The sequence below is a fragment of the Mustelus asterias genome, chromosome 10 (assembly GCF_964213995.1).
Source record: "Mustelus asterias chromosome 10, sMusAst1.hap1.1, whole genome shotgun sequence".
Taxonomy (NCBI): domain Eukaryota; kingdom Metazoa; phylum Chordata; class Chondrichthyes; order Carcharhiniformes; family Triakidae; genus Mustelus; species Mustelus asterias.
In genome coordinates, this window is record NC_135810.1 from 108,321,658 (window position 1) to 108,340,353 (window position 18,696).

The 18,696-nt window shown below is 47.4% G+C and overlaps 1 protein-coding gene across 1 annotated transcript in view; it reads right to left on the reverse strand.

The window, feature by feature from the left end:
* The window catches only part of gabrb3 (gamma-aminobutyric acid type A receptor subunit beta3), a 359,120-nt gene that overhangs the window by 81,091 nt on the left and 259,333 nt on the right, over nucleotides 1–18,696 (reverse strand). Inside the window, exon 4 of the mRNA XM_078222876.1 lies at nucleotides 4,435–4,655. Within this exon, the coding sequence (XP_078079002.1) occupies nucleotides 4,435–4,655 (221 nt within the window). The remainder of the gene's footprint in view (nucleotides 1–4,434; nucleotides 4,656–18,696) is intronic.

An 18,696-nucleotide genomic window follows, 5' to 3' on the forward strand; every position in this document is an offset into this window, starting at 1 on the left:
TTTCCAAGGAGAACAACCCCAGTCTACCCAATCTCTCCTCATAGCTAAGACCCTCCATACCAGGCAACATCCTGGTAAACCTTCTCTGCACTCTCTCCAATGCCTCCACGTCCTTCTGGATCTACATTGGCCCCAGGTTAGGCAGTGCCTCAATTTTCAAAATTTAATCCTTGGTTTCCAATCTCTGCATGCTCTCGTCTCTCCAATATTCCCCAGCTCCATAAACCTTTGAGGTTGGCACAGTGGCAAGCACTGCTGCCTCACAGTGCCAGGGACCCAGGTTCGATTCCTGGCTTGGGTCACTGCCCGTGTGGAGTTTGTACATTCTCCTCTTGTCTGCGTGGGTTTCCTCCGGGTGCTCCGGTTTCCTCCCACACTCCGAAGATGTGCAGATTAGGTGGATTGGTCATGCTAAATTGCCCCTTAATGTCCCAAGATGTGTAGGTTAGATGGATTAGCAGGCCACATGCTGTGGATTGACCCACAATGCTGTTAGGGAGGGAATTCCAGGATTTTGACCCAGCGACTGTGAAGGAACAGTGATAAATTTCCAAGTCAGGGTGGAGAGTGGCTTGGGGGGGAACTTGCAGCTGGTGGTGTTCCCATGTTTCTGTTGCCCATGTCCTTTTAGGAGGAATTGGTTGTGGGTTCGGCAGGTGCTGTCGAAGGACCTTGGGTGAATTTCTAGAGTGCATCTTGTAGATACGGGCTGCGCGGTGGCACACTGGTTAGCACTGCTGCCTCACAGCGCCAGGGACACGGGTTCAAGTCTAGCCTCGGGTGACTGTCTCTGTGTCAGAGTGGAATTCCTCCGGATGCTCCGGTTTCTTCCCACACTCCAACGATGTGCGGGTTAGCTCGATTAGCCATGCTAAATTGCCCCTTAGTGTCAGGGGGATTAGCAGGGTAAATAAATAGGGTTACGGGGATAGGGCCTGAGAAGGATTGTTGTTGGTTCAGCTCGTTAGGCTAAATGGCCTCCCCCTGCACTGTAGCAATTCTATGATAGTACACATTGCTGCTACTGAGCATCATTGCTGGAGGGAGTGTTTTTAATGAACTTTATTAATATTGTTATCAATGCTGTTTGGTGCCCCCTTACCCTTCATATTGTGGATTTGTCAGTTTTTTAGACATAGGTATCTGATCTGATCCTCCCATTTTCAGGCTGTCTCAGCTAGCCTATGCTACTCTGAAGTTTGTAAAAGTAGCCCGGGATTGCTGAAACATTTCCTCTTTCCTGAGGGGAAGCGCTTGTCCTGCCTTCTACCGGTTTCCCGTTGTGGAAAAGCTGAAGTCAGCAGCTACAACTGCGAGGCCACATTTCAGAGTGTTCTGGCAGTACAGTCGCATTGGAATTGGTTAGGAGCCATGGTCTCCAGCAGCTCAACTCAATCTCTTACCCAAGCAGCTATTGTTTTCCTGTGGGAAGCTCAGCAAGTGGATTATCAGTGACACAGGCTGGTATGGCCAATTCCGATGTCAACCTTGGCTGATATTCCTGGGTTGGAATTTTAATCAGGAGCCGGGAACCGGAAATAGGAGGTCGGTTCTGCCTTCCGGACAATGTGCCTTAAGCACACCCATCAGATTTTCCAAATCCTCAGCGAAGCGAAAGCCTGGGTGTAGGCTTGGGGTCGCAACCTTCTGAAGCTGGTTGACGAATGGGAGGCCCTTCAGCCCTTGGTGATCTGCACTGAGGCGCGAGCTTCTGATCTTAAGGCGGAGACTGAGAGGAACAAGTGAAGCTAAGTCTATTTTTATTTTTTGAAAAGCCATAGCTGCCTGGCCATGATCCTGAAGGAACAAGTCAGGCAGGGGATGGCCAATGGCTGTAGCTGTGGCTGTTATAGGACCACTGGGAGTAGGGAGCAAGGAGGATTGGAGAGAGGAAGAGGGGAGCTTGCTTTGCATGATCCATTGTGCCCCACCCTTCCGTGTCACCATCCATTCTGCCCACCCATCCCCGCTACCCGTCACGAGCCCGCCTCGTCATTGGCCAGGCCAACCCGGGCTTCCTGCATTGCTCATAGGAAATTCTAGTCGGCGTGGCAACAGGGAATTATTGGCCTCAGTTAGCTGCCCGCTCAGACTCCCGGCCTGACTCCAAGTTATCCCCATTGAAAATGGCTGAGGGTCGGGATCGCGATTGGGAACTGGCATATCCGCCTGTCTCCCATCTGGACTCTGAACCCTTTCAAAAATCCTGGACCACAGTGAGAGCCTTCCATCAAGTGACACCAGATTGAAATCAGGAGCAGGAAACTGAACCAGTTTATTCCTCTTCTTCCCTCACCCCATGACAATTGTAGTCAATTTTATCATTTCAACCAGTATTTTTGATAAGGTGATGGCCTAGTGGTATTATCGCTAGACAATTAATCCACAAACCCAGCTAAAGTTCTGGGGACCTGGGTTCAAATCCCACCATGGCAGATGGTGAACCTTGAATTTAATTTAAAATATCTGGAATTAAGAATCTACTGATGACCCTGAAACCATTGTCGATTGTCAGTAAATCCTATCTGGTTCAATAATGTCCTTTATGGAAGAAAATCTGCCGTCCTTACCTGGTCTGGCCTACATGTGACTCCAGAGCCACAGCAATGTGGTTGACTCACAACTGCTCGAGGTGACTAGGGATGGGCAATAAATGCTGGCCATCCAGTGACGCCCATGCCCAGAATACTTGGCAACAGGCATCAAAAGGATCGAAAGGAGATGGCAGTGTTTGTAGGAATGCTGGTTCCAAATGACATGGATGTGTGGGTGGGATCAGACAGTTTCTATGTATCCACAATGAATATCTCACCCTTTCTTTTGGAAGAGTAAAACTGATAGATGAAAATTGTAATTCTTGTAGCAGCAATCTGAAGTGTCAATTCGCTGAAGCTTTAACACACTTATGATATATCATGGGTTCTTGAATTTAAAAAAAACAAAACCAACACACTCTGGGAATCAAGCCTGCGGACCTCTGGCTTCTGTAGTTTAGCATCGGATCAAGGCAGGGAACGGGCCGCCAATCTTAAAATGTAGTTTTTTGCGTGGGTGGCTGTGATTCTAGAAAATCTGTAAATTTGATGGCTGGCTGGCTGGATGGAAATGAGTCTATTCTGGCCTTGCAGAGTTCTCAACAATCCCAGCTTTCTGAAAGCATCTCTCTCTCTCTCTCTCTCTATCTCTAACACAACTGCAGAAATCCACACAGGGATAAAGCTCTCTTTGGTTATTAAAAAAAATCAATTAGGAGCGAGATCATGGTAATTACTACTTTAACTCTTGTCCCCTCAGAAAAATCTGCAAACAGCCATCAAACGATTCCCCGAAGCCACTAGTTAGCTCCAACGTTCAGCTTATTTTTCCTTTATAATTCTTCAAACCAATTATACAGCGGTTTCAGCTTTCCAGCATTGGCAGTCTGGCTGTCTTCATTCATTCCCATTTCGGGAGTGGGACCGATTTTTGTTCTCTATTTACAGCACGGTAATTATTATGTTGGGGAGTGGCGCTGAGGTGTTCTTCATGCGAGTTGGAGATAGAATTCATCGAATCCCTACTGTGCAGAAGGAGGCCATTTGGCCCATCGAGGCTGCACGGACAACAATCCCGCCCAGGCCCTATCCTTGTGACACCACTTATTTACCCTAGCTGGTCCCCCTGACACTAAGGGGCAACTTGGCACAGCCAATCAACCTAACCCGCACATCTGTGGAGTGTGGGAGGAAAACGGAGCAGCCGGAGGAAACCCACGCAGACACGAGGAGAATATGCAGATTCCGCACAATCACCCGAGGCCGGAATTGAACCTGGGTCTCTGGCGCTGTGAGGTAGCCATGCTAACCATTGTGCCAACCCTACAAGAGATCTCCTATAAGATTTGCCATTCATTCCATCAATAGAGGGGTCTTTTACAGGCCTGACCTGTGACCTGCACAAGATCATGATATTTGTTGTGCCCGGGTGCCCCGGGAAAATCTCCCCTGCCATCTTCTGGGACTAAGAGAAAAAAAAATGATTTGACAGTCTGTGGGTTGGTGGGAATTAAACCAGAGTTCCGTAAATGGCACAGGTTACATACGAATGGTTAATTATTTTGCATGGAAAATATCCCTCAGTCTTGTTGCATGTCATTCATATGCATACGTATATTCCTACCCCTTTACCCCTTTTTTCAACTTGCAGGCACTGCGGGGCTTTCCTGATGCAGAATACCCAGCCTGACCAGATAGAAGCTGATGGATGACGCCACTGGGATGAGCACAGAGTGGGCCACGTGCTCCGGACAAGACTTGTTTTCTCTGAGGTCAGAGAGGGAGGGTGTTACATAATCTAGTCTGCCAGAGTGAGAATTGCCTTCCCCTCGTGCAAACGTCAAGAGCGCTGGCAAATGTGCCAGGCTGGTAACGAAGGTTCCAAACATATTGCACCAACCTCAGTCCGTACAGCACCGTTCCATCGGGGTGAAGGCGGATCATCCGATTCTTCACCGTGACGCCGTGGACAAATGATTTCTTGTCGTTCAGGAAGTACGTGTCAGGCACCCAGAGCTGATCCGCCACTCGATTGTCTAATGTCAGGTTGAGAGGTATCCCCGAGTACGCAAGCCTCTTGTCCCTCCAGTATTGTTGGAAATACATAGTTATCGTGTAGTCCTGTAAGAGAAGTGACAGGCAGGGCTATCAGCGGTGTTCCACTGTGGAGATCCTTCATGCTTTAGACACTGCACACAAATGGAATGGAAGCAAATGAACCATACAAAATTCCTTCTCAGCAAGCACTTAGTGGAGTGAGTGTGTGGATGTACGAGATTCCGGGCAAACCACTGAAAAATAAATCAGTGTAACGATTCAATGATCTGGCCGGAAAGTTTGGAATGGAAAACAATATTGGGGTAATTCTTTTTGGATGCCTTACACTGTAGTTTCAATCAAACATGCTAAATCTGGTTAGCAATGAAGCATAGCCATGTAAAGAGCTGGAGACAGTGACAAAAGGGAGTCATTTAAAAAAACAAAATCACACTGCATTTATAAAGTGGCAATTGAGCAGCCCAGCCATCTTCGAGGAAATTCAGTCTTCCCCTTGCAAAGGAGTGCTGGTTATGACTCTTCTGGATTTTTAAATGGATCTTTATATGGAATAATTTAAGAAGGTGAAGCGATATGAAAAAGCCAACAGTCTGCTGGTCAGATACAACTACAATCCACGCTATCATTATTTATTAGTGTCACAAAATAATTATGACACTGGAAAAGCAGCCAGCATAATCAAGGACCCCCACGCAGCCCGGACATTCTCTCTTCCACCTTCTTCCGTCGGGGAAATAGATACAAAAGTCTGAGGTCACGTACCAACCGACTCAAGAACAGCTGCCATCAGACTTTTGAATGGACTTACCTCGCATTAAGTTGATCTTTCTCTACACCCTAACTGTGACTGCAATGCCACATTCTGCATTGTCTCCTTTCCTTCTCTATGAACAGTCTGCTTTGTATAGCGTGCAAAAAACAATATTTTTCACTGTATGCTAATACATGTGACAATAATAAATCAAATCAAAATCAGTCACAAACAGACATATTAACACTGCAATGAAGTTACTGTGAAAATCCCCTAGTTGCCACACTCCGGCGCTTGTTGGGGAACACTGAGGGAGAATTTAGCATGGCCAATGCATCAAACCAGCACATCTTTTGGACTGTGCATGGAAACCGGAGCACCCGGGGGAAACCCACACAGACACGGGGAGAATATGCAGACGCCGCACAGACAGTGACTCAAGCTGGGAATCAAACCCAGGTCCCTTGCGCTGAGAGGCAGCAGTGCTAACCGCTGTGCCACCGTGACATCAGTTTAATCGCCAGAGGGAAAATTCCATGCATGCAGCTCCAAGTCCACAAACACGAGAGAGCGAGTTCGCAGAATATGCATCTCTCCTGACATAACCTACTCTTGAAGGTTGGCTGATTGCCCTCCACAGTGACGCCCTCTCCTTTTCGTCAGCAGCACATGAACCACCGGGTTTTCTCTATGTTACAGTGTCATATGGCCTGATGTTCTATATTTCTATGAAGGCGGGATCAGGATATTGGTTTTGATGATCAGCCATGATTAAATGAATGGTGGAGCAGGCTCGAAGGGCCTAATGGCCTTCTCCCGCTTCTATTTTCGATGTTGCGCTCTTTTGTGCTGGTGATGAAGGTTCCAACGTGACACAGGGAGAGCAGAAAACCAAGCTTTTGGTTTAAAGTTTATTGATTAGTGTCACAAACAGGCTTACATTTAAACTGCAATGAAGTAATTGTGAAAATCCCCTAATCGCCACATTCCAGTGCCTGTTCGGGTACACTGAGGGAGAATTTAGCATGGCCAATGCACCTAACCCAGCACGTCTTTTGGACTGTGGGAGGAAACCGGAGCACCCGGAGGAAACCCACGCAGACACGGGGAAAACGTGCAGACTCCGCACAGACAGCGACCTAAGCCAGGAATCGAACCTGGGTCCCTGGCGCTGTGAGGCAGCAGTGGTAAACACTGTGCCACCGTGTACTGCTTTCACACAAGTGTCTCTCAGTTATTTACCACTTAGAAATGATGGTTGTCTGCTCTGGGGACTGTCATCGAGCAGCTTACAGTATCAGTCACATCTGCAAAAAGAGACCTCAGGCATGTAGATGGCCATCAGAGGAGCAGCCTCTCTCAGTGTGCAGTGGCAGGGAACAGGCTAATAGATCTCAGCTCACTCCATCACCTTCCTAGTTTGTGTCTTGGGGGGGTGGGAAAGGAGAGGGACCTGAACGAATGGATAGGGAATTCTGAGTGTACAGGCAGAACCACCAGGGTTCTGTCGCAGGTCGTGGTAAGCAGAGAGAGGAATCACACACACTTCCTCAGGAGACTGAAGCCTCTCTTTTCCGAGGAAGCAACATGCAGAGATTGTGCCACAAGCAATGGGACCGACCTCTGAGCACCGCTGTACACATCGGAAGCAGGCAGCTCAGTAACTTATTATGTTAAGCATGCCACAAAAAAGGCGCACCAAATAAAATTACATCAATTCATACAGTTAGATATACCCCTCGGTGAAGGGGGTCAAAGGATCCTCGTGGGCAACAGTGGCATAGTGGTATTGTTACTGGACTAGTAGCTCATTCAGCCAGAGGAAGATCTGGGGACCTGGGTTCGAATCCTGCCATGGCAGATGGTGGAATTGGAATTCAATTTTAAAAAATCTGGAATTAAGTATCTACTGATGACCATGAAACCATTGCCGCTTGTTGAAAAACCCATCTGGTTCACTAATGTCCTTGAGGGAAGGAAATCTGCTGTCCTTACCCAGTCTGGCCTACATGTGACTCCAGACCCACAGCAATGTGGTTGACTCATAAGTGCCCTCTGAAATGGGAGGGATAATAAATGCTGTGCCCAGCAGCGGCGCCCACATTCCACAAATGAGTTTTTTTTTAAAGTGGGAGGAAGACGGGATCTGGCTATTGAGTTGATCATAATGAATGGTGGAGAAGGGTGGGTAATAGGCTCTTGCGCCTATTTTCTATGTTTGTATGTAGAATTTATTGCACAGAAACGGGCCATTCAGCACAGTTGGTCTATGCTGGTGTTTATTCTGCATCCGAGACTCCTCCTACTTTACATCATCTGACCCTATCAACAACAACTTACATAGCACCGTTAGTGTGATAAAGCGTCCTGAGGAGAAGCAGTAAGCAAGACATGACGCCGAGCCACGTAAGGAGATTGCTTTGATTTACGGTATTCAATTCGTACAGATCCCAGAGGTGAGGGGATGAAGGAGCACAGGGCAAAGGTAATTAATGGGAACTGATGCACAAATCAACCATGATCCAGGGGAATGGCGGGATAGGCGCAAGGGGCTGGATATCAAAATCACGTAAATAACACCGAAAGTGCTAGAAAAGCTCAGCAGGTCTGGCAGCATCTGTGGAGGGAGAAATAGAGTCAATTGTGACTCTCCCTCAGAGCTCTGCTAAGCTTATCCAGTACTTTCCGACTTTCCGTTTTTATTACAGATTTCCAGCATCCGCAGTATTTTATTTTTATTTGGGGGCACCATCCTGTTCCTCTTGTTCAGAAAATTACAGCACAGGAACAGGCCCTTCGGCCCTCCAAGCCTGCAGCGACCATGCTGCCCATCTGAACTAAAACCCCCTACCCTTTCGGGGACCCTCTAAGACACCCCTTAAAAGTCACTATTGTATCTGCTTCCACTACCTCCCCCGGCAGCAAGTTCCAGGTGCCTACCACCCTCTGTGTAAAAACACTTGTCTCGTACATCTCCTTTAAACCTTGCCCCTCGCACCTTAAACCTGTGCCCCCTAATAATTGGCTCTTCCACCCTGGGAAAAAGCTTCTGACTATCCACTCTGTCCATGCCTCTCATCATCTTGTAGGCTTCTATCAGGTCGCCCCTCAACCTCCGTTGTTCCAGTGAGAACAAACAAAGTTTCTCCAATCTCTCCTCACAGCTAGTGCACTCCATATCAGGAACATCCTGTTAAATCTTTTCTGTACCCTCTCCAAAGCCTCCACATCCTTCTGGCAGTGCGGTGACCAGAATTGAACACTATATTCCAAGTCTGGCCTAACCAAGGTTCTATAAAGCTCCAACATGACTTACCAATTTTTAAACTCATTTACCGGACTTTTACTGCTCGCCCGCAGCTCGTAAGATCCTGCCCAAGGCCAACGGAGAATGCCGTTCTGCGAGCCTCGCTTGCCCCAAAATCGGGGCGGGCGTGTCGGTAAAATTCCTGCCATTGTTCCTCTTTGTATTGGCTGTTAGGTAATCGAAGGTTTCAGCAACTTACACTGTGCAAGATTGGCGCACTCACTCAACGACGGTATGGGAATTAGGAGACAAATAAATACAGCATAGCACTCCTGAAGTTGGATTTGGTTGTTTTCATAGAATGCCGACAGTGTAGAAGGAGGACATCTCGCCCATCGAGTCTGCACTGACCACAATCCCACCCAGGCGCTATCCCCATAAATCTACTTATTTAGCCTACTAGTCCCCTGACACTAAGGGGCAATTTAGCATGGCCAATCAACCTAACCCGCACATCTTGGAATGTGGGAGGAAACCGGAGGAAACCCACGCAGACACAGGGAGAATGTGCAAACACCACACAGACAATGACCCAAGCTGGGAGTCAAACCCGGGTCCCTGGCACTATGAGGCAGCAGTGCTAATGACTGTGCCACCGTGCCGTGGTTGTTTATCAGCAGCCTGACTAGAACTGTTGGAGACTGTAACTGGGTTCCTGATGTTTCTGTAAAAGCACAGCCATAACAAACATTTGCGTTATGGTCTGGAATACGCAAGATAGTGGCTCAGCTCTTGAAGAGCTCTGGGTGATGGGAGGTGTGATCAATGAGGCTCTGAGCTGTGGCAGTCATTCTTCGCCTTCATATTATTTTCTGCCAGTTATCGAAGTTAGCACAGTTTCTATTGCTTTTGACGGCACTTAGCTGATAATACAATGAGACCACTATAATGGACGATGTTGAGGGGCTAAGACTTGTCTCACTTATGGATGACTGAGAGGAGCACATAATCTCAGAATCAACCGATCTTCAAATCAGTCCACACCCATTTATGTCAGATTGATGCCTTCACAGGGGGCTGGATTCTCCCCAGAGTGAGGGTCCACTGTCCTGTATTTGACCCCATGCTCTGGAACTCATCACTCTGTTCATTCCCATCATTGAGGTGTAGGGTTGGCTTTGGGGACAATGATCCGCTCACAAATCTGCTGGATAATGAGTGAACTCCTCGACACCAATGACTATGAAATCTAACTTACATAAACCGACTGAGCCCCCAATAAAGATGGGGTAATTTTCTGTCCCCACCAGCTCACTTCCAATATGAGTGCAACAGAGGTGAGTGGGATAGGTGGGGTCTTAAATTTTTAAAAGAGGCAAATCTTGCCTCAACTCACCATAACGCCATGGTGGCACAGTTGTTAGCACTGCTGCCTCACAGCTCCGGGCACCTGGGTTCAATTCTGGCCTTGGGTCACTGTCTGTGTGAAGTTTGCATGCTCTCCCCGTGTCTGCCTGGGTTTCCTCCGGGTGCTCCGGCTTCCTCCCACAGTCCAAAGATGTGCAGGTTAGGTTGATTGGCCATGCTAAATTGTCATTTAGTGTCAGGGGGACTAGCAGGGTAAATCCTTGGGGTTACAGGGATAGGGGCTGGGTGGGATTGTGATCAGTGCAGACTTGATGGGCTGAATGGCCTCCATCTATACTGTAGGGATTCTACAAAACTCACTTTTTAGCTGGGGTGGGTTTAGGGTCGGATGAGCAACCCATTCTTGAGGTGGGTTGATAATTACAATGTGTAATTGAGGCTTCATATCTTTTATCAGCAATTTGGATTTAATGGCTGTGGGCCAGGATTTTTTTTCTTGTGGGGTAGGGGGTGGGCGTTTTTGGGGTGGTAGGGAGCTGCCAGATCCAACAGTTAAGTGTTTTTCTGGCACTGCTTGTGGGCCAGGAGGAGTGGGAGTGCTTGGTCCCAGCCACACAAGCAACCCTTCAGTGGTCTGATTCCCTCCCTCTGATCGGCAATCAGCTCCCACAATAGGACACTCCCTGCCCACAAACACTCTCCAATGCTCCTCAACAACTCCCTTGCTGGCCCCATCGCCTGATATTTCAGACTTCCTATCCACGATCTCATCCTCCCCCCAGCCTTTCCGGCCATATTCCAAGACCACCCCCAACTGAGCTTTTCAGACTGAGGTGAGGAGAAATTTCCTCACCCAGAGGGTGGTGAATGTGTGGAATTCACTACCACAGAAAGTGGCTGAGGCCAAAGTGTTGTGTGATTTCAAGAAGAAATTAGATATAACTCTTGGGGCTAAAGGGATCAAAGGATATGGCGGGGGGGGAGAAGGCAGGATCATGATATTGAATTTGATGATCAGCCATGATCAAAATGAATGGCGGAACAGGCTCGAAGGGCCGAATGGCCTACTCCTGCTTCTAATTTCTATGGGCGTGATTTTATGGCCTTGCTTTTCCTGAAACTGTAAAATCCCACCCGAGTTCAATGGACCTTACCATGGTCCGCCCCCTCGCCCGCTCCCATTCCCATGGCGAGGGGGATGGTAAAATTCCGGCCTATGTTTCTATGACCTTCGATATTCTTGATTGCTGGACACCTTCTCCGACTGCGGTTGCCCACTGAAGACAGCCTCGGCCAGACTCCGGCCCTCCACCTAACCAGACTGGCTGCTAGGCAGGAAACAGCGGAACAATATGCAACCTTGGCATTTCCAAATTTCCTACTTGGTGACTTTCAAACTCCTCCCATCCCCTCCCCGTCCCGCTGCCCCAAATTTAGCTGCAACCATCTTTGGGCGTCTGGAGGAATAGTAGCCCCACCTGTCCCAACTCTTGCTGGAATGGCCAGGCTCAAAGCCTTCCAGATATTAGGCCTCAGGCGAGGGGAGGACTGGTCAGTGGTCAAACCTAGGTTGCTGCCTCAAGTATTACTGGGGATTCAGAGCCTAGGTTAGGAACCAATATCTCTCTCGACAATTGTGTTTAAGGATTAAAGGGCCGGGCTAGGCAATGAAGCAGTGGTAGAAAATAAACCGAGGATATATTTTCACTACAGTGCTCTTGGTAAAGGGTTTTGCTCTGGGGGAATACATATCAGATGTCCATTTGAATGAACAAAGGGGAAGTCTGTGCAGATTCCCAACACGTGCTTTGGTGTAAAAAGCTCGATGCCAGGGACACTGAAGATAAAAGTGCCTCCCATTTCAAGATGCATCACATCTATATCCATCGGTCGCAAAATATTAACCCGCTTGAAGTTTAGCTAATTCGTAGTTAAAAAAAACAAAACTGTTTCGGGTGTTTGCATACAAATGACATAATTATCCTTTTTCTCAACGCCCATCATGTCAGCAGTGACAAGCTGTGTTTGCTCTGGGAGATAATGTGATTGTGTGAGCTGTGCAGGCGGTTGGATTAGCATTATCAGAGGGATTTGCTCGGGCAAGGAAGTCAAGGATTTTCAGGGTATTACCTAGATTTAAATCTGAGCCCATAAACTCTTTAAGTGTGCTGATTCATTTTGATATCAAGACGTTCTCTAGCTGATAGTAATGAGATAAAAGTTCCTCAACAATGGGAGAAAAAAAACGGCTGGATATCAGTTGGAATCATCAAGTGGTTACAATACTGAGAGAAGACTGTTTGGATTCCTGCAAACGCAACCCAGCTAGTCCCATTCTCCTGCTCTTTCCCCGTAACCCTGTAAATGATTACTCTCCCGATCGTCTGCAAGAACCTACAAATGGTTGTGAAAGAAGCCCAGTCCATCATGCAAGCCAGCCTCCCACCCATACGGTGGCACAGTGGTTAGCACTGCTGCCTCACAGTGCTAGGGACCTGCATTCGATTCCTGGCTTGAGTCACTGTCTGTGTGGAGTTTGCACGTTCTCCCCATGTCTGCATGGGTTTCCTCCGGCTGCTCCGGTTTCCTCCCACAGTCTGAAAGATGTGCTGGAGGAAACCGGAGCACTGGAGTGGCGACTAGGGTACTTTCACAGTGACTTCGTTGTGACACTAATGAATAAACTTGAACTTAACTTCCCGTTGCCTTGGAAAAGCAGCCAGCATAATCAAGGATCCCCCGCACCCCAGGCATACTCTCTTTAACCTTCTTCCGTCGAGAAAAATATACAGTCTGAGGTCACGTACCAACTGATTCAAGAACAGCTTTTTCCCTGCTGCCATTAGACTTTAGAATGAACCTACCCCATGTTAAGCTGACCTTTCTCTGCGTCCTAGCTGTGACTGTAATACTGCATTCAGCACCTTCTTTCCTTCTCTATGAACAGAATGCTTTGGCTGTATAGCGTGCAAGAATATTACTTTTAAGTTTAAGTTTTTAAGTTTTAAGTTTATTTATTATTGTCACAAGTAAGGCTTACATTAACACTGCAATGAAGTTACTGTGAAAATCCCCGAGTCGCCACACTCCGGCGCCTGTTTGGGTACACTGAGGGAGAATTTAGCTTGGCCAATGCACCTAACCAGCACGTCTTTGGGACTGTGGGAGGAAACCGGAGCATCCAGAGGAAACCCACGCAGACACAGGGAGAAAGTGCAAACTCCACACAGACAGTGACCCAACCCGGATCCCTGGCGCTGTGAGGCAGCAGTGCTAACCACTGTGTCACCGTGCATTCCAATATATGTGACAATAATGAATCAAATCAAATCAAATCAAATTTGGATTCCTGCAAAAGCATCCCAGCAAATCCCATTCTCCTGCTCTTTCCCCGTAACCTGTAAGTCTTTTCTTTTGTGAATTCAAGCTGGTGTGCAACTTCTTATGGACTGCTCGGGTCACCTGTAGGTTTCGATGAATTCTGATTGCTGACCCCAGTTAGCCAGGAGTCTACTATGAGTGGGAAGAGTGACAGTTTGAGCTCCATGATTGCTGAGGTGATTAACTAAAGCTATTATACATTGGGCTGCAATGAAGACCACATCAATAAAATCAGTCGGCTCAGGAACTGGCACGCATCATTCTCTATCCTATCGTTCTCGCTGAACTGAGCTCGATGTGGGATCAATAGCACACCAGGGAGCTGGGATTACTTTCGGAATACCAAGCCGATAGGAATCCTGCTAATCACTCCCGGTGACACCGAATGTAGGATTTGTCCCGCGTGCCTCTGGGGACTGGGAGAAGTGACTCAGAGGTGTTGTTTTAGTTCTGGTCAATAAGGTTTGATTGGTAAAAGATGTATTCAGCAAACCTTAGGCTTTCAGCTTACATTGAATCAAACAGGCAGCGTGGTACGCACATGTAGCAATTGCAGCCCAAAGTATTAGTGACCTGGCTTGTAGCCAGGCCTCCCTCCCTGTGCATTCTGGATTTTATTCCTGAAAGCTAACAGTCCCGGAGCCAATTGTGCACACTTATAGAACATACCTGAAGCCAAAAATGCTACTAAAGGCCAAAACAAAACATCCTCACAAGCTGCCCGGGAGTAATTGTCCATGTGCTACTGGAGTGTAAAGCTGGCCAAGTGGCTCGGAGGCCTGTCAGAGAACCTGCCTGGGGCGGCACGGCGGCACAGTGGTTAGCACTGCTGCCTCACAGTGCCAGGGACCCAGGTTCCATTCCGGCCTTGGGTCACTGTCTGTGTGGATTTTGCACGTTCTCCCCGTGTCTGCGTGGGTTTCCTCCGGCTGCTCCGGTTTCCTCCCACAGCCCAAAGATGTGCGGATTAGGTGGATTGGTCATGTTAAATTGCTGCTTAGTGTCCCAAGATTAGACGGATCAGCGATGGTAAATGTGTGGGGTTATGGGGATAGAGCGGGGGAGAGGGCTCTGTCAGAGAATCGGCACAGATTCAACAATTCAAAGATGTGGAGGGTTTTTTTTTAGAATCCTACAGTGCAGGAGGTCATTTGGCCCATCGCGTCTGCACCGACCACAAGTCCACTCAGCCCCTATCCCCGTAACCCCATGTAGTTACCCTGCTAGTTCCCCTGGCACGGCCAATCAATCTAACCTGCACATCTTTGGACTGTAGGAGGAAACCGGAGCATTTGGAGGAAACCCACACAGACACGGAGAGAATGAACAAACTCCACTCAGACAGTGACCCAATACCGGGAATCGAACCTGCGTCCCTGGCACTGTGAGGCAGCAGTATTAACCACTGCGCCACCGTGCTGCCCCAAGGTTAGGTGGATTGACCATGCTAAATTGTCCCTTAGTGTCCCAAGATGCATAGATTTGTGGGGTAAATGCGTAGGGTAATGGGGATATCCCCCATCACGCAAACCAGCCTCCCATCCATTGACTCTGTCTACACTTTCCGCTGCCTCGGCAAAGCAGCCAACATAATCAAGGACCCCACGCACCCCGACATTCTCTCTTCCACCTTCTTCCGTCAGGAAAAAGACACAAAAGTCTGAGGTCACGTACCAACTGACTCAAGGACAGCTTCTTTCCTGTTGCCATCAGACTTTTGAATGGACCTACCTCGCACTAAGTTAATCTTTCTCAGTACCTTAGCTATGACTGTAACACTACATTCTGCACTCTTTCCTTTCCTTCCCTATGAACGGTATGCCTTGTCTGTATAGCACGCAAGAAACAGTACTTTTCACTGTATGCTAATACATGTGACAATAATAAATCAAATCAAAAAATACAGTCTGGGTACAGGCTCCATAGGCCGAGTGGCCTGCTTCTGCACTGTTTGGATTCTATGATTCCATGATTTTACGATTCTATAATTCAATGATTCCTTTCCATTGAGTTTAGTGTCAAGGTTTGCTGTAACGGGTGTCAGATTGGCATGGCCAGGTTTACACACCTGGGTTTCATGTGCAATGTGCAAGGTATTCACACACTCAGTAACACTGTCCCACTTCTTGGTCGCAGACCCCAGAATTCTACCTCCTCAAGCTCAAAGCCAGAAACTATTTTTGCGTGTCCCTCGCAGCTGTTCGTTCTGTGCTGAACCTGACAATTTTTACAATCACGTGATCTGACTTTTCATTTTATGCTCAAGACATCGAATGATTTATTTAGCTTCAGTATTAGTCATCCTCGTACCAAGAAACCTTAGCACCAATTCAGCAACAAGATGGCGTCACTGAAAAGATGGTCCTTGAATCTCATGAATAAAACAACAAAGGAGAGATCAATGGGAATATTATCAGAGTACTCACTGTCGAGGGGAGAAAATTAGTCATTCAGCCTTGATATGAATTATTTACTGCTATAAAAATCCTCACTGTTGCTCTGATATATCACAGCAGACTTTCACACAAGAAAAGCTGGTCATGGATTCTAATACAGATGGAATCCTGCCCCATGATAATATGCTTCTGTTGACCTCCCAGATGGAAGTACCTAATGTTTGCTCAGGGGCCCCGTGTTTCCCACAACTGGACGTAAACATCTTGCCCAGTAACACATCTTTTGGAGAGTGGGAGGAAACCGGAGCACCCGGAGGACACCCACGCAGTCACGGGGAGAATGTGCAAACTCCGCACAGACAGTGACCCAGGGCCAGAATTGAACCCGGGTCCCTCGCGCTGAGAGGCAGCAGTGCTAACCACTGTGCTCCCGTGCCACTCTGTTCAATAATACTCCTGAGAAGCACCTTGGGATGTTTTATTATGTTAGAAGTGCGATATAACTTCATGTTGTTGCCCCTGCTGTTGCTCCTGGCCTGTGGCAATCGATACAAGGTAATGCAAATGAAATGCTGGCTTCCCACGCAAGTCACACTCTGTTTCAGCCAACCTCTGCTTCTGATTTGTTTAAATGGGAGGCAGACTGGAAGAATGACTGGTTGATTGAAGCCTTCTTATGGCCTTGCTCTTGACTACATTGCAACAGCTTAGAATATCAAATGAATGCAAATACAGCGAGGCTTGTGCAGCCAGTATAATTGGTGAGTATATGAAAGTCAATTTGAAGTAGCGCTTCAGATGCCTGACCAAATCAGAAAGGACTGCAGACAGCAGACTTGCTAGACTTTCCAAAATTACCATTGTCTATCGCAGGCTACATGTTCTCGTCATTCAGAGAGGCTAAATACTGAGCAGATTTCCGCTTTTAACTCTTCCTCTCCCAGCAATGCAATATTTACCACCGTGAGTTTCCCTTCCCTCCTATTAACTTTGAAAACATAGAAACATAGAAGGTGGGAGCAGGAGGAGGCCATGTGGCCCTTCGAGCCTGCTCCGCCATTCATTACGATCATGGCTGATTGTCCAACTCAATAGCCTAATCCTGCTTTCTCCCCATAACCTTTGACCCCCATTTGCCCCAAGTGCTATATCCAGCTGCCTCTCGAATACATTCAGAAAAATATACAAAAGTCTGAAAACATGTACCAACCGACTCAAGAACAGCTTCTTCCCTGCTGCCATCAGACTTTTGAATGGACCTACCTCGCATTAAGCTGATCTTTCTCCTCACTCTGTCGGTAACTGCAACACTACATTCTGCATCCTACCCTTTTCTTCTCCCCTATGTACTCTATGAATGGTGTGTTTTGTCTGTGTAGCTCTGTATAGTCTGTACAGCTCGCAAGAAACAATACTTTTCACTGTATATCAATACATGTGACATAGTAAAGGGGACAGCACAATGGCACAGTGGTTAGCACTACTGCCTCACAGTTCCAGGGAGCCAGGTTCAATTCTGGCCTCGGTCACTATCTATGTGGAGTTTGCACATTCTCCCTGTGTCTGCGTGGGTTTCCTCCAGGTGCTCTGGTTTCCTCCCACAGTCCAAAGATGTGGAGTTGGGTTGATTGGCCATGCTAAATTGACCCTAGTGTCAGGGGAATTAGCAGGGTAAATGTGCAGGGTTATAGGAATATGAACTGGGTGGGATTTCAGTCAGTACAGACTTGATGGGGCCGAATGGCCTCCATCTGTACTGAAGGAATTCTACGATTCTATGAATTCAATTCAATTCTAAGAATGGTGTCCACTGGTTCTTGAAGTTGCCTCTTCAATCACAATGGTGATTGTGTAGGGCCCACTGTCGAGCTGGGCCATTTAACCTTGTCCAACTAAAATGCATAAAAGTCCTGCTCCGACAGGGATCCTGACAATGTTCCCATCAGACAAGGCATCACAGGGAAATAGCTGCAAGTAATGGAAAGAGAACTGTTTCAACCTTGTGCCTGAATTGACACTTTGGCAAAGGGAAGGTCAGATTTTCATTAAATACAACTGAAAGATTTCCTTCTTTCATGGCGCCCATTCATTTAAAATTTTCAGACGTAAATGACAATAGGAAAATGCTTTCATTATTCGTTCATGGGATGTGGGCATCGCTGGCATGGTCAGCATTTACTGCCCATTCGTAATTAGCCCAAATCAGATGGTGCTGAGCCTCCTTTTGAACTGCTGTAGGTACACCCACAGTGCTGTTAGGAAGCGAGTTCCAAGATTTTGGTCCAGCGACAGTGAAGGTACGGTGACATAGCTCCAAGCTTTGGAAGGGAACTTGCAGTTGGTGATGCTCTCACCACATTGTGAGCCACATAACTTTATTGTAACATTAAGATGCCCAACTCATCTCCTGGAAGTGGATTGGTTGCAAGCCACTCATCCACAACACACCCTCTTCAACTCCCCTCTACCCCCCACCACCACAACCTCCCCCTCCTGATGCCCACTCCATCCCACCTCTGGAAGTGGGTTGGGTGGAGGTGGGTTGGTTTTGAGATTTTTAATATTTTCTCCAATTGCACAAGCTATTTGGGGTTTAAAGTTTCCTTCAAACTCTTTCAAACAAAGTTCCTTCAAAGAGCTGGCACAGGCACAATGGGCTGAATAATCTCTTTCTCTACCACTCCAGAAAGAAAGGAGGAAGAGTGTGATGATATCATGCCTTTGAGAAATGTACTTGTGTCGCGTTTCTTGTGCAGGATTTGTTTCAGCAGTCAGTTCTATTATAGGTGCTGTTTTGTCTGTAACTGGCGGCTTTCAAGTTGTTACTGCAGTGGAATAATTGATCTTAATTGTTAAAAGGTTTGTTTTCATCTGGGTGAATGAAGTTCTGCCAGAGGGCATAGGTTTAAGGTGAGAGGGGAGAGATACAAAAGGGTCCAGAGGGGCAATCTTTTCACACAG